General features: G+C 39.3%; 1 protein-coding gene and 1 pseudogene across 1 annotated transcript in view; both read left to right on the plus strand.

The window, feature by feature from the left end:
- The window catches only part of SLC49A4 (solute carrier family 49 member 4), an 84,168-nt gene that overhangs the window by 47,789 nt on the left and 23,111 nt on the right, over positions 1-13,268 (plus strand). The window contains exons 6-7 of the mRNA XM_066241386.1: positions 6,778-6,845; positions 12,410-12,537. Coding sequence (XP_066097483.1) covers positions 6,778-6,845; positions 12,410-12,537 — 196 coding nt within the window. The remainder of the gene's footprint in view (positions 1-6,777; positions 6,846-12,409; positions 12,538-13,268) is intronic.
- LOC136312161 (bifunctional methylenetetrahydrofolate dehydrogenase/cyclohydrolase, mitochondrial-like) lies at positions 9,324-11,304 on the plus strand (annotated as a pseudogene).

The raw sequence follows: 13,268 nt of genomic DNA on the forward strand, positions 1-13,268 counted from the left end.
CGCCCGGGCCATCTTTGCTCCAATGGAGCCTTGGCTGCGGGAGGGGAAGAGAGAGACAGAGAGGAAGGCGCGGCGGAGGGGTGGAGAAGCAAATGGGCGCGTCTCCTATGTGCCCTGGCCGGGAATCGAACCCGGGTCCTCCACACGCTAGGCCGACGCTCTACCGCTGAGCCAACCGGCCAGGGCAAAATAAACATTTTAAATAAAGATGAAAGTATCTAAATCTTTATACTGTATTGTCCGTGACATATACCTTACAATTTTTTTAAACTTCAAAACATTAAACATACAAGAAACAGGAAAATGTGACCCATATTTTAAAAATAAAAAAACAAAATATATAGTTAATAGAAACCAACTTGGAGATAGTCTAGATGTTGGATTTAGCAGACAGAGACAGTAATTTAAGAGAGAAAGAGAGAGAGAACTCTTTGCTCCAAGTTCATAAATATATTTCTCCTGTGTAATCTTGAAGAACTGGGTTGTCCAGCACAGTAGCCACTAGCTACATGTGGCTATTCAATTTGAAATTTAAATCAGTTGAAAAAAAATAAAAATTAAAAATTCACTTCCTCAATGGTACTAGCTTTTCAAGTGCTCAATAGCTACCTGTGAGTTGTGGCTCCCATGTTGGACAGTGCAGATACCTTACATTTCCGTCATCACAGGAAGTTCTATTCGACAGTGCTGTTCTAGAAGTTTTGTCGTATTCGTGTCATATTTAAAGCGAGAATTTAATTCTATGCTTGTTATAAGGTAGGAGTTCATTTTTTCTCCCATTATAAATATTCATTAATCTAATATCAGTTTTTGAAAAGATCACGCTTTCCCCCTTATCCTCTGCCGTCTTTGTCATAATGAAGTGCTCTCACCTACATGAATGTGTTTCTAAACCATTGTTTTTCTCTAGTCTGTCTCTCTGTGCCAATACCAAATTATAAGTATTCTAGTGTTATAAGTTTTGATATCTAGTAGAATAATACTTTTTATATGGATTTTGATATAAGTTTTTTAATCAGTAAATCAGTTTGAGAATTAACTTCTTTAAAATACTGTGTCTTCTAAACCATGATCGTTGTATTTCTCTTTATTTACTTAGGCCTTAATGTCTCTGAATAATGTTTTAGAATTTTCTGCAAAGGCGCCGTCTAAATATTTGTTAGGTTTATTACCAGGCATATGATACTTTTTGATGCTATTTTAATGGGTGATTTTTAAATTTTTATTTTCCCTTGGCTGGCATAATAGGAGTATATTTGATTTTTGTTAGTAACTAAAATTTTCTAAAAAGTCTTTAGAACCTTTTAACTCCATTTAACCATCCAGGATTTTTTGTGCTGTTGTTGTCATGTATTTTACACTGCTCAAGACATGATCATTGTTGTTCACACAGTCAGTATTTATTTATAGTCACTCTATATTTACCCATTTTGTTGTTTTTCATTCTTTTATCTTTAGTAAGCTATTTATGATTTTTCTTCTATCTGAAGAGCACCCATGTGCGCATGCGTATGTGTGTGTTCGCAACAAATTCTCTCAAGGTTTGTTCTTTATTTTGATATGAAAATGTCTTTATTCTACCTTTATTTTTTAAGACTTTTTTTGTTCTTGGTTGGCAGTTATTTTCTTTTGTTTCTTCAAGAATACTTCATTTTCTTCTGGCTTCTATTTTTCAACTGGCAGCTCTCAAATTATAAGTTTGTCTTTGGTTTCAGCCGTTTTACTGTGATGTAACTAAGTGATGATTTTTTAAAATTTATGCTTAGGTCTATAAGACTTCTTGAATATATGGCTTGATTCCTCTTACCAGTTTCTGAAAAATATTAGCCAATATCTCTTTAAAGCTTATGCTAAATTTTTTCTAATTTCATATTTAGGAACTCTTAACTATATGTTATACCTTCACATTGTATTCCTTATACCTCTTACTTTCTCTTCTGAATTTTTCATCCTTTCATCTTCCTTTGCTTCACACTAGATATTTTATCTAGCCTTTCTTCCAACTCATTATTTTAGTTTTCATTTTAATATGTTATTAAATTTATGTATGAGTTACTAATTTTAATTATATTTTTATTACAAAATTATTTAATACTTTTTTGAAGTTTCTAAAATTCTGTATAAATGCTTGAGCTTGTCTTTTTTTTTTTTTTTTTTTTTTTTTTTTTTGCATTTTTCTGAAGCTGGAAACAGGGAGAGACAGACAGACTCCCGCATGCGCCCGACCGGGATCCACCCGGCACGCCCATCAGGGGGCGACGCTCTGCCCACCAGGGGGCGATGCTCTGCCCATCCTGGGCGTCGCCATGTTGCAACCCTCCTGGGTGTCGCCATGTTGCGACCAGAGCCACTCTAGCGCCTGGGGCAGAGGCCACAGAGCCATCCCCAGCGCCCGGGCCATCTTTGCTCCAATGGAGCCTTGGCTGCGGGAGGGGAAGAGAGAGACAGAGAGGAAGGCGCGGCGGAGGGGTGGAGAAGCAAATGGGCGCTTCTCCTATGTGCCCTGGCCGGGAATCGAACCCGGGTCCTCCGCACGGAGCTTGTCTTTTTTTTAAAAACTCTTTAAAATAGTTATTTAGGCCCTGGCCGGTTGGCTCAGCGGTAGAGCGTCGGCCTGGTGTGCGGGGGACCCAGGTTCAATTCCCGGCCAGGGCACACAGGAGAAGCGCCCATTTGCTTCTCCACCCCCACCCCCTCCTTCCTCTCTGTCTCTCTCTTCCCCTCCCGCAGCCAAGGCTCCGTTGGAGCAAAGATGGCCCGGGCGCTGGGGTGGCTCCTTGGCCTCTGCCCCAGGCGCTGGAGTGGCTCTGGTCGCCGCAGAGCGACGCCCCAGAGGGGCAGAGCATCGCCCCCTGGTGGGCAGAGTGTCGCCCCTGGTGGGCGTGCCGGGTGGATCCTGGTCGGGCGCATGCGGGAGTCTGTCTGACTGTCTCTCCCCGTTTCCAGCTTCAGAAGAAAAAATAAATAAATAAATAAATAAATAAATAAAATAGTTATTTAAAGTCTGTATCTCATAATTCCTTCATCTGGATCCCCTGTGGGTCTTTTTATTTTTGTGGGTCTTTTTATATTTGTGGTATTCATTGATGTTTTCTTACCTCCTTATGTGTTCTGTTATTTTTGACTGAGTGCTAGACATAGCACTATTGAAAAGTTGTAGAGATAATTTAAGCTTCAAGATGATGATTTTTCTCCAAAAAAGAATTTATGTTTTTTTCTTGCAGGAGTCTAGGGATCACTTAATCCAGTTCCAGGGATTGGGGTTATTTAAAGCTGGGCTTCAGTCCCTCAAAATACTGTTTCCAGGTTACAGTACTCTTATGTATAGTTCTTCAGAGTCCCCAGCTAAAGACTGGGATTTTTTACAAGGCCACCCACCCCACAATAAGCCTCGAACTTGTTTTTTCTTTCCTATGTCAATGAGGCTGTTGGTAACTTCTCATCCCCTTAACCAGACTTCCTAAAATCAGCAGAAAGCCCCCCAAGGGAAAGTATCCCCCAAAACCATCTCTCTGGATTTCCTTCCCATTCGACAATGTGTTTCCATAATTATGGGTTACCTTCTTGGCTTTCTGATACATTACATATATTTTCTCCCAATTTCTCTAGTTCTCAACCGGGATATCAGTCCAAATTACATAGTATACCTTCACCATAGGGAAGTAAGCCTTCATTAATTTCCTAACCTATTTTTCTGGATACAGGTATTTCAAGCATGCTCACTTTCTGTTTTGTTTTGTTTTGTTTTGTGACAGAAACAGAGAGAGGGACAGGTAGGGACAGACAGACAGAAAGGAGAGAGATGAGAAGCATCATTGCTTTGTTGCGGTTCCTTAATTGTTCATTGATTGCTTTCTTATATGTGCCTTGACTGGGCGGCTACAGCAGAGCGAGTAATCCCTTGCTCAAGCCAGCGACCTTGGGCTTAAGCCAGCAACTTTGGGCTTCAAGCCAGTGACCTTTTTGACTCAAACCAGTGACCTATGTCATGTCTGTGATCCCATGCTCAAGTGAGTGACCCCATGCTCAAGCTGGTAAGCCTGCACTAAAACCGGCAACCTCGGTGTTTTGAACCTGGGTCCTCTGCATCCCATTCCAACGCTCTATCCACTGCACCACCACCTGGTCAGGCAAGCATGCTCACTTTCAAGAAGAAAAAGTGTAGCACTTATTTAAATGGCTCCAATTTTGCAGATATTATGCTTCATCTTCTAAATCATAAGAAGCTCTTCTAAGTATCTGTCTCTGTACAAACTCTAAGAAATACAGAGACCATGAATCACTCTAGCTATTAAGTAAAGCAAAATTTAAAATTAAATGAAAGCCAAAAAATCAAAACAAAGAAAAAATTTTAATTAATTATTGTGTAGAATGTTATGCACTAAAGCAAATGTCATGAACCCAGGAAGCAGAAAAGCACAGAATGGCCTGAAAGGGCCAGGGTCAGTATGGTCAGATGCATAGTGGTTCTTAGTTTGTCCCAGGACTCCGCTCACCTACGAGATAGACGGACATGTTAGTGGAAACCTAATAGCATTATGTGGGCTTTAGACAATGGATGCTAAATACTCTGCGAGGAGAGAGGAAGTTCTGCAGAACAGAGATTCTCTTGTTCCAAATGCCAGTGGTGTAAAAAATAAAGCTAAACTAAGCTTCAGGGTATTTGCTTTCTCTGGAGAGCATTTATCTCTGCTCTGCCACCAAGCACTGGTACAACAAAGGATTCATGTAAATCCCAAAATTCTGAGACTTAAGAAGAAATCCATTTCTCACTCACACAGCAATCTACGACAGTTTGCTTAATAATCTAGGACAGCTGTTCACAGTTTGGGCTGGTCTTTTCCTCACACTGATTTAGAGACCTGGAATGCTTCCACTTTGCAGCTCTTCTGTCTCCTAGGGCCTTGTCATTGTAGGATCTGGGTGACCACATCTGGATTCCAGCTGGCAGGAAGGGAAAGAAAGCATGGAGGAGGCATGTAACTGTGCTCCAGGTTTGAGCCTAGAGTTGGCACACTTCACTCTGCCTGCTTCCATTAATGAGAGCTTAGTCACATAGTCACAGGTAACTGAGTAGAGGCTGGGACACGTAATCTAGCTAAGTGCTCAGGTAGAAGAAAATACATTTTGCTGGATAGTTGAAAATCTCTGACATAGATGTAATGAAAAAATATAACTAGAAAAAAATAATAAAAAGTCATAGCTAGTTTGGGCAGCTCTCAAGTACCAGGTCAAATTTGGACTTCTTACCTATAGCCACAAGGAAAGCCAGTACCTATTCCTAAGCAGGGAAGTGGAATAATTGGGTTAATTATTTTGGCAATAAGAGGAAGAGCAGATTGTGGAAACCATTCAAGATGCTATTATAGGAGGGCAGAGTAACAAGATCCTAAGCAAGTGTGGTGAATGTGGGAAGGGGAAAGAGGAGACAGCACAGGGACACAATAGTGGTGTGGCATTTCAGCACCAACAACTGTCATGTACTGAGCATTTTACATTTTTTAACTTAGTTAATTCTCAAAAAAGTCTTTATTATTTTCATTCTACTAATGAGAAAACTGAAAGTTAAGCCTGACCAGGCAGTGGCGCAGTGGATAGAGCGTCAGACTGGGATGCAGAGGACCCAGGTTCGAGACCCTGAGGTCTCCAGCTTGAGCGTGGGCTCATCTGGTGTGAGCAAGGCTCACCAGCTTGGACCCAAGGTCACTGACTTGAGCAAGGGGTTACTCGGTCTGCTGTAGCCCCATGGTCAAGGCACATATGAGAATGCAATCAATGAACAACTAAGGTGTCACAACGAAAAACTAATGATTGATGCTTTTTATCTCTCTTCGTTCTTGTCTGTCTGTCCCTATCTATCCCTCTCTCTGACTCTCTCTCTGTCTCTGTAAAAAGAAAGAAAGAAAGAAAAGAAAAGAAAAAAACCCTGAAAGTTAGAATATGAGTTGAGACAGTGCCAAGTCATAAGAGTCAAAGATACAGGCATGATGAGGAAATAAAGGCAGCATTTATAGATTGCTCTGAACAAGTTTGGCCATGAAGATAGGAAAGGGATAAGACATTAGATAGATGGAGAAGCATCATTAGGTCATAATGATAGCGCTGGCCTTTACTGAGCACTTCCTGTATGCCGATAACTGATCTAAAATCTATACACAAATTATCTCATTTAGTCTATTTTATAGGTAAGAAGACATAATTTGCCCAGGGTCACAAAGCTAGCACATGGCAGGGCTGGAAATGTTTTCTCAAGAGCAGACCGAGCGGTACATTTGAAACTCAGCGCAAATTCTCTTCTCTGTCCAGTCTTCCCAGGTGCCCAACCCTCAGCCGCACACTGCCTTCCCCCTTTGTGCTCTGTTAATATTGTTAGTCATTGCTACGTTTCAACACTAATTATTTCCTAGTAGTTTTCTGTATGTTGGCTATATTTAAACATTTTGAGGTCAGTGATCGTTTGTCCTGTTGCTGTTTCTTTACAAGTTCCTATTATAACGCTAGGCATGTAGAACATAGTTGAAAAATATTTGTTGTGACATTGATTATTTTGCTTATTTAAATATTTCAATAAGTTTTTCAGGGATATATTTACTGAGATAAGTTTGTATTACTTAGTCACACATGAATCCTTTTATTTGATTCATTTTCTTAAATGGTATTTCCTAAATTTGTTGCCATTTAGCTATTAACATATTGATTAGAGAGGATTTTTTTTCATGCTTTCTAAATTATAACATGATAGACTTTTATTAAATGTGTCTGCCACTTTCTTAACAGGTAGATGCTGGCTGGATTGGGTTTTGGTCCATAGTTGGAGGCTGTGTTGTTGGAATAGCTATAGCAAGGTAAGAATATTTTATGTTAACCATGTGACTAGCCAGACACAAACAAACAAAAAGCCCAAAAGGACAATCAGCCCCCCAAATAAATGTTAAAATTCAAGAAGAAGTAAAACAAGCAAAAGTCAGAGAAGAGGATTTGTTCAGACTTCAAGAAAATCAATATTTAGTAGGTAGAATTTGCTGCTACAAGACACATTCTCAAGAGCGATCATCCTGAAATGGGTTTGAAGAATGGTAGTGTATTTCCAGTGTAATTAAGTTGCCACTCTTTGTATTATTAGAGAACAACATCTACAAATGGAACCCAAAGAAATTGATAGGTACTTAAAATAAAAAAGAATTGAAAAGGATCATTTGTATGACCCTAGAAGTTTCCATGAAAGCATGGTACCCTGGTTGGCAGATACGTATTTCTGGGCCTTTTGGCAGATGTGTCTCAGTGGTGATTCCACTTTGAATTCCAGTTTCATCAGAGTGCCTGTGATCTTAACACATGATGACAACACATTTTTAGAATGAGACAGAAGAAGGAAAAAATTTCATTTATTCTAGAAAAAGCAAAGAATAAAACCATCACTCATGTAGGTGACTGCCTGTACAAACTACTCTTGGTCTTTCCAAAGAGATGGTATTCATTCACTTCCAAATTATTTTACCCTATTTAATCTAAAAACAAAATTTGGCAATCAACTTTACCAGGAAAGAATATAATGACATATTTGGGGAGATGAAATAAAATAGGTAAAGAAATCTCCTCAATATCTGAACACTGAAGCATGATTGATACAGAATAATATTATATCTAGATCTTAAAATTTGCATAGTGTTTTTGGCATAATGAAAGAATAAATTGGCACTGTAATTTCTAAATCACTTTATCTGAGATTTTTTTTAAGTTAAGAAACTGTAAGAATAAATCCAAAAGCTGAACAAGAGGAATAGGAAAATAGCTGTCTGTAGCAAATCACTGCATTGATTCTGAAATGCATTGACCTGTCACATCTGACAAAATTCATACCTAATTTTTCTAGTTAAATCCCCAAGCCAATTAGAGTGAGTCATAATTTACCAAGTTCTATTCTAAGCATCAAATAGGTCACAGGGAACCATTATATATAAAAAGTGATGTCTCCCATCCTCCTTTCTTTTTATTTTCTTTCTATAAACTTTTAATTTTAACTATATAGAAATAGAGCTAGAGGGACAAATTAGAATGAGGACATTTCTGTATTTAATTTTTGTAATGAAAGTTTTATAAAGTACTACCCTGACTGGGATCTGAAATCAATTTCAAGTATCTCCTAGGTCTTCAACAAAATTTAAATTTACATTAATAATACCATTTTGGGGACCCCTAGAATGCAATCTCCTGACAGACATGACTGCTTTAGAAGATATTTTTGTAACTACATTGGTCCTAACAGTATACTTTGATGGTATTAGCCCATTTGAAAGGTCCAGGTCTCCAAAAATAGCAAACCCCGCTGGTTATTCTTGGGCGATCTGGTCCTGGGAAACTCTCACTGTTCAACTTCACTTAGTTCTGATTATGCCTGAAAACTGTTTTTATATTTTCTCATACCTGGCCATCTGCCTATCTGGCAAGTAAGTTAAGGCAACATACCAAAAATATTTATCAGAAAAGTGTAGTGAACATAGAATTAAAACAAAGTTTTTAGATTTTCTTGAGGAATATTTCTATCAAGCTGTGGAACCTTTTTCAGAATTTTCAAAATAAGAAGTTCCTGTGAACTTCCATAGTTGAGGACAGACCTGTCACTGGGTGAAGGTGCAGCCATTTTTCCCACCAAAAGATGGCATCAGCTCTCATAGAAAGTCATTTTAGTGTAGATAATGCTTACAAACATGATTAACGTATCATGTCACATAAGTGCAAAACAAAAGATCGTATTGAAAGTGTGGATAGGGACAGTCACATAATTACAATAGAAATTAAAATTATTTTTTAAACTTCAAAGAGAAAGCCTGGTAAATGTTCTGTTTGGGGTGGGATCTGTTTTTCTACAATGAGAACAGTTGTGAAGGAGAGAGTAAGTAGTGTGTAGGCACATAGTACTGTGCTTATATGGTCAACACTTAATCAGCAGATGGGGAAAAGCAATTGGCAGATGGAAAAGTTTTTGGTCATAACTAAATGATAAGCATCCCTACTTTTTAGTTTCATGTTAATTAGGGGGGGGGTGAGAGAACAGGGATTTTAAGAACTTCAATGCCATGAAATAGTAGCCACAAGGTTTGGAGAATAGGATTCACCATTCCAGAGCTATGTTCTTGCGCTCACAAAGCTTACAGCCTGAAAGAGAAGACAAAAAATAAACAAATACAGAAGCAGGAAAAATTCTAATAGAGCTAAATGCTGTAAAGAAAATACAGAGACTGGATGGTGAGGGTTTCTTGAGTGAGCGTGGAGAGCCTTGTGGAACTGAGACCAAGTGACCGGAGGAGTGAGTCATATGAAGAATGGGGGTGCCAGCACTCCAGGCAGACAGAACAAGCACATCGCTGTGGGAAGCAACCTTAGCACACAGGGGAAACAAAAACAGGGCTGTCCCGCCGGAGCACGGTAAGGCAGGAGAGGGGGGCAGAGACCAGATCATGTCGGACCGCAGTCTGGTGTAAGCCTCTGTGCTTGTTCTCTGAGTTTGGATTCTGGGAGAGTCACTCTGCGTGTTTATGTTAACAAATTAGCCTTTTTTCTAAAACTAGAACAATATGTACTCATTATGGGATTTTTAGCAATTATTGAAAAATATAAAGAAAGTAAAAATGCCATTTAAAAACTCGTAATCCATCCTGTAAGTTATAGGTCCTGAGCAGAGGTCATTTTTTTGTGTTTGGTAAGAGAAAAATAGCGTTTATCCCAAAGTAACATTTATCACACATACAATGTATCAATTAAAATAATCTTTCACCTGACTGGTGGTGGCGCAGTGGACAGCATGGACCTGGGATGCTGAGGTCATTGGCTAGAGCACTGGCATGTTGGCTTGAGTGCAGGCTTGACAGCTTGAGCAGGGGTCATCAGCATGATCCCAAGGTCTCTGGCTTGAGTCCAAGGTCACTGGCTAGAGCAAGGGGTCACTGACTTTGCTTGAGCTCCCCTCTCCAAGACACATGAGAAGCATCAGTAACCATCATCTCTCATCCTTCCTCTCTTTCTCTATTTCTCTCTCTCAAAAAAAAAATTTAGGGAGGAGAGGGAGGGGGTTGGGGGAGGGGAGGAGAGGGAGGGGGTTGGGGAAGGGTAGGGGCACAAAGAAAACCGGTTAGAAGGTGACAGAAGACAATTGGACTTTGGGTTATGGGAATGCAGCATAATCAAATGTCAAAATAACCTGGAGATGTTTTCTCTGAACATATGTACCCTGATTTATCAATGTCACCCCATTAAAATTAATTTAAAAAAATTTTTTAGAATGTAGCCTACCCAGGGCTAGTCAATGCTAGGCAGAGTCACTTGAGGTGATAAATACCCAGGAGAAGTCGAGTAGAGAAGTTCCATTTGCATTTCCATAGGGAGAAATGAAGCTCTTGTCATTTCTAAAAGGAAACTTAACCAGCAGATCAAGGAGGAAGTACAACAGGAGGTAGAAGAGTGAGTAGCGACATCAGGCACCAGACTGCCAGACCTGAGTTGGCGAGAATCCCGGGAGTCATTCCTATGTCCTCAACAAAACCAGGGCCACTGCAAATGTGGGCATCAGCAGTGAGACCACTGTGAAACTGGCTTCAGTTTCAGAGGAAGAACTTGAATTTCATCAGTAAGCTAAATAATGATGACAAGTAGATCCTCCTTTCATCTGCCTCTTCTGGAGCACATTGATGAGAGAACGAGCTGCAGTTCTGTTTCTGCAGACAAGGATATTGCTGGCTTGCATGCAATCAATGTGAGGCGCGTGTGCCGGAACCAGTATTCCATGTCACCAGCTACCCCGGGGTTGTGCGGGAAATAACTAAGCAAACTGGCATTCCAACCCTAGGGGAGAATGTGGTTGTAGCTAGAAGGTCAAAAAATGTTGGAATGCCCATTGCAATGTTACTACACACCGATGGGGCACATGGACGTCCTAGAGGTGATGCCACTGTTTCAATATGTCATTGGTACACTCCTGAAAAGCAGCTGAAGAAACAATTCCTGCAGATACTGTGGTCTCTGTCGCAGGCATTCCAAATTTGATCACAGCAAATTTTAATCAAGGAAGGAGCAGCCATTATTGATGTGGGAATAAGTAGAATTCAGGATCCTACCACTGCTAAGTTGGTTGGAGATGTGGATTTTGAAGGAGTCTGGAAGAAAACCGGTTCTAGCCATTCCCTGGGGTGTTGGTCCCATGACAGCGGTGATGCTAATGAAAATTCCATTCTTGCTGCAATAAAGGTGCGGAGGCTTGAAGAGAGGGAAGTACTGAGGTCTAAGGAGCTTGAAGTGGCAACTAATTAACTACTGTGTCTTCTGTGTCATGAACAGTACTCCAAGCCAGTTCAAGAGGCAAAACAAGCCAATAGAAATACAGTATTTCTTATTCTACTAACATGGTTTTAAACCGATGCTTTGTATTTATTGCAAGCTTAAATGGGTGGGTGTTTGGGCACATAGCACTACACAACCTTACCAGAAAGCATGCCATTATCATGCTGGGTCATGAGAAGCCATTAACCTAGTGATTACTGTGGGGGACATTGTCACATTGGGAATGGCTGCTTAACTTTTGTCAGACCACTTCAGTTACATATAATTTGCCTTTTCTAGGACTGCATTTCCCAAGTGCTAGTCTGATAAAACTTGATACTCAGTATAGATTCCAAACCTTTTAAGTTCAACTGGTCAAACCAAGGGGAAAATGTTGGTAGAGAAAATTAAGGAAAAGGTAAAAAGGAAGAAATGATAGTAATTGAATAGAAAATTATTTACCCTTATTTTATATGTATTGACTGATAACCAGAGCAAAGCTACATGTTAATAGTATCCTATCATTTTATAGTTTAGTCATTGGGAAAATGTCTAAGGGTGTTCCAGGTGCTATTAGCCCTTGTTTTATGTGTGTTACCATTCATGAGGTCTCACCATCTTAGTTTTTCAGGGATCAAAAGGCTTATTTTATAAATAATTCATGTGTATTGTCATATTTTTTCCCCTATATCCTTAAATTTCATTGTTAAAATTTTGTACTGTTGGGACTGTCTGTATGGTGTCTTTGGTAGATCTTAAAACCTATTTTTCAGAAACAGAACTTGGGCTTGATGGTCATTAGGGCAGCATTTAAAAGAATATCTGGGGCCTGACCTGTGGTGATGCAGTGGATAAAGCGTACACCTGGAACGCTGAGGTCACCAGTTCAAAACCCTGCGCTTGCCTGGTCAAGGCACATATGGGAGTTGATGCTTCCTGCTCACCCTCTCTCGAAAATGAATAAGTAAAATCTTAAAATGAAAAGAATGTCTGGAAATTTCTTTAAGAAATTATCATTAAATGAAAGTTTATCATTGATTTAAGTAGTATTTTTAAAATTCAGTTAGAATTAATGGAACATTGTTTCTTGTCTTAGGTTTGCAGATTTTATCAGAGGTATGCTGAAACTGATTCTTCTCCTCCTGTTTTCTGGGGCTACGTTATCATCCACGTGGTTCACCCTGACCTGTTTGAACAGCATCACACATCTGCCTTTAACCACAGGTGAGCGCAAACTTTTGAACTTTGAATAAGTATTTTTAGATCACAGAAGTATGTATACTCTGACAATAGGACTTTTCCTTGCCTTTCTAAGTAATGTTTAAATATACAAAAAGGTCTTCTTTGTCCAGCCATCAAACCATGATCCCATCTAAAAAAGCCCAATAAATAACTAAAAATATTTTCATTGGTATTTTACATGTGAAAAAGAAGTATGATCTTTAACCTAAGCTTATATGCTTTTAAAATTCATCTCAGAGCACAGTACAAAGATTTTTATCTTCTTTATAGCCATTACATTATTGTGCAACAGTAAGAAAAATGAACAAAGGCAAAAAGTTATGATGTTTGTAGTACCTGCCAATAAAATTTTTTGAACCAGCAACTATAAATTTATTTTATATTTAGTCATTACATCATCAATGCAAAACAAAACTTTCTGGAAATCCCTATTGGAAGTATATTAGAGGCAGGTTACTTAGCTCATCCAATTGACCATAAATATTTATAGTTGTTATTTTTATTGTTGTTATTAAGTATCATTTGGAGGTCTATATTAGTCTTCTTTGGCTGCTATAACAAGTTGCCACAAAGGTAGTGACTTAAAATAACGTTAATTAATTAATTTATTTATTTATTTATTTATTAGTGAGAGGAGGGAAGGCAGAGAGACAGATTCCCGCATGCGCCCTGACCAGGGTCCACCGGCAAGCTAGGTGGTGATGCTCTGCCCA

The sequence above is a fragment of the Saccopteryx bilineata genome, chromosome 8, assembly GCF_036850765.1.
Source record: "Saccopteryx bilineata isolate mSacBil1 chromosome 8, mSacBil1_pri_phased_curated, whole genome shotgun sequence".
NCBI classification, from domain to species: domain Eukaryota; kingdom Metazoa; phylum Chordata; class Mammalia; order Chiroptera; family Emballonuridae; genus Saccopteryx; species Saccopteryx bilineata.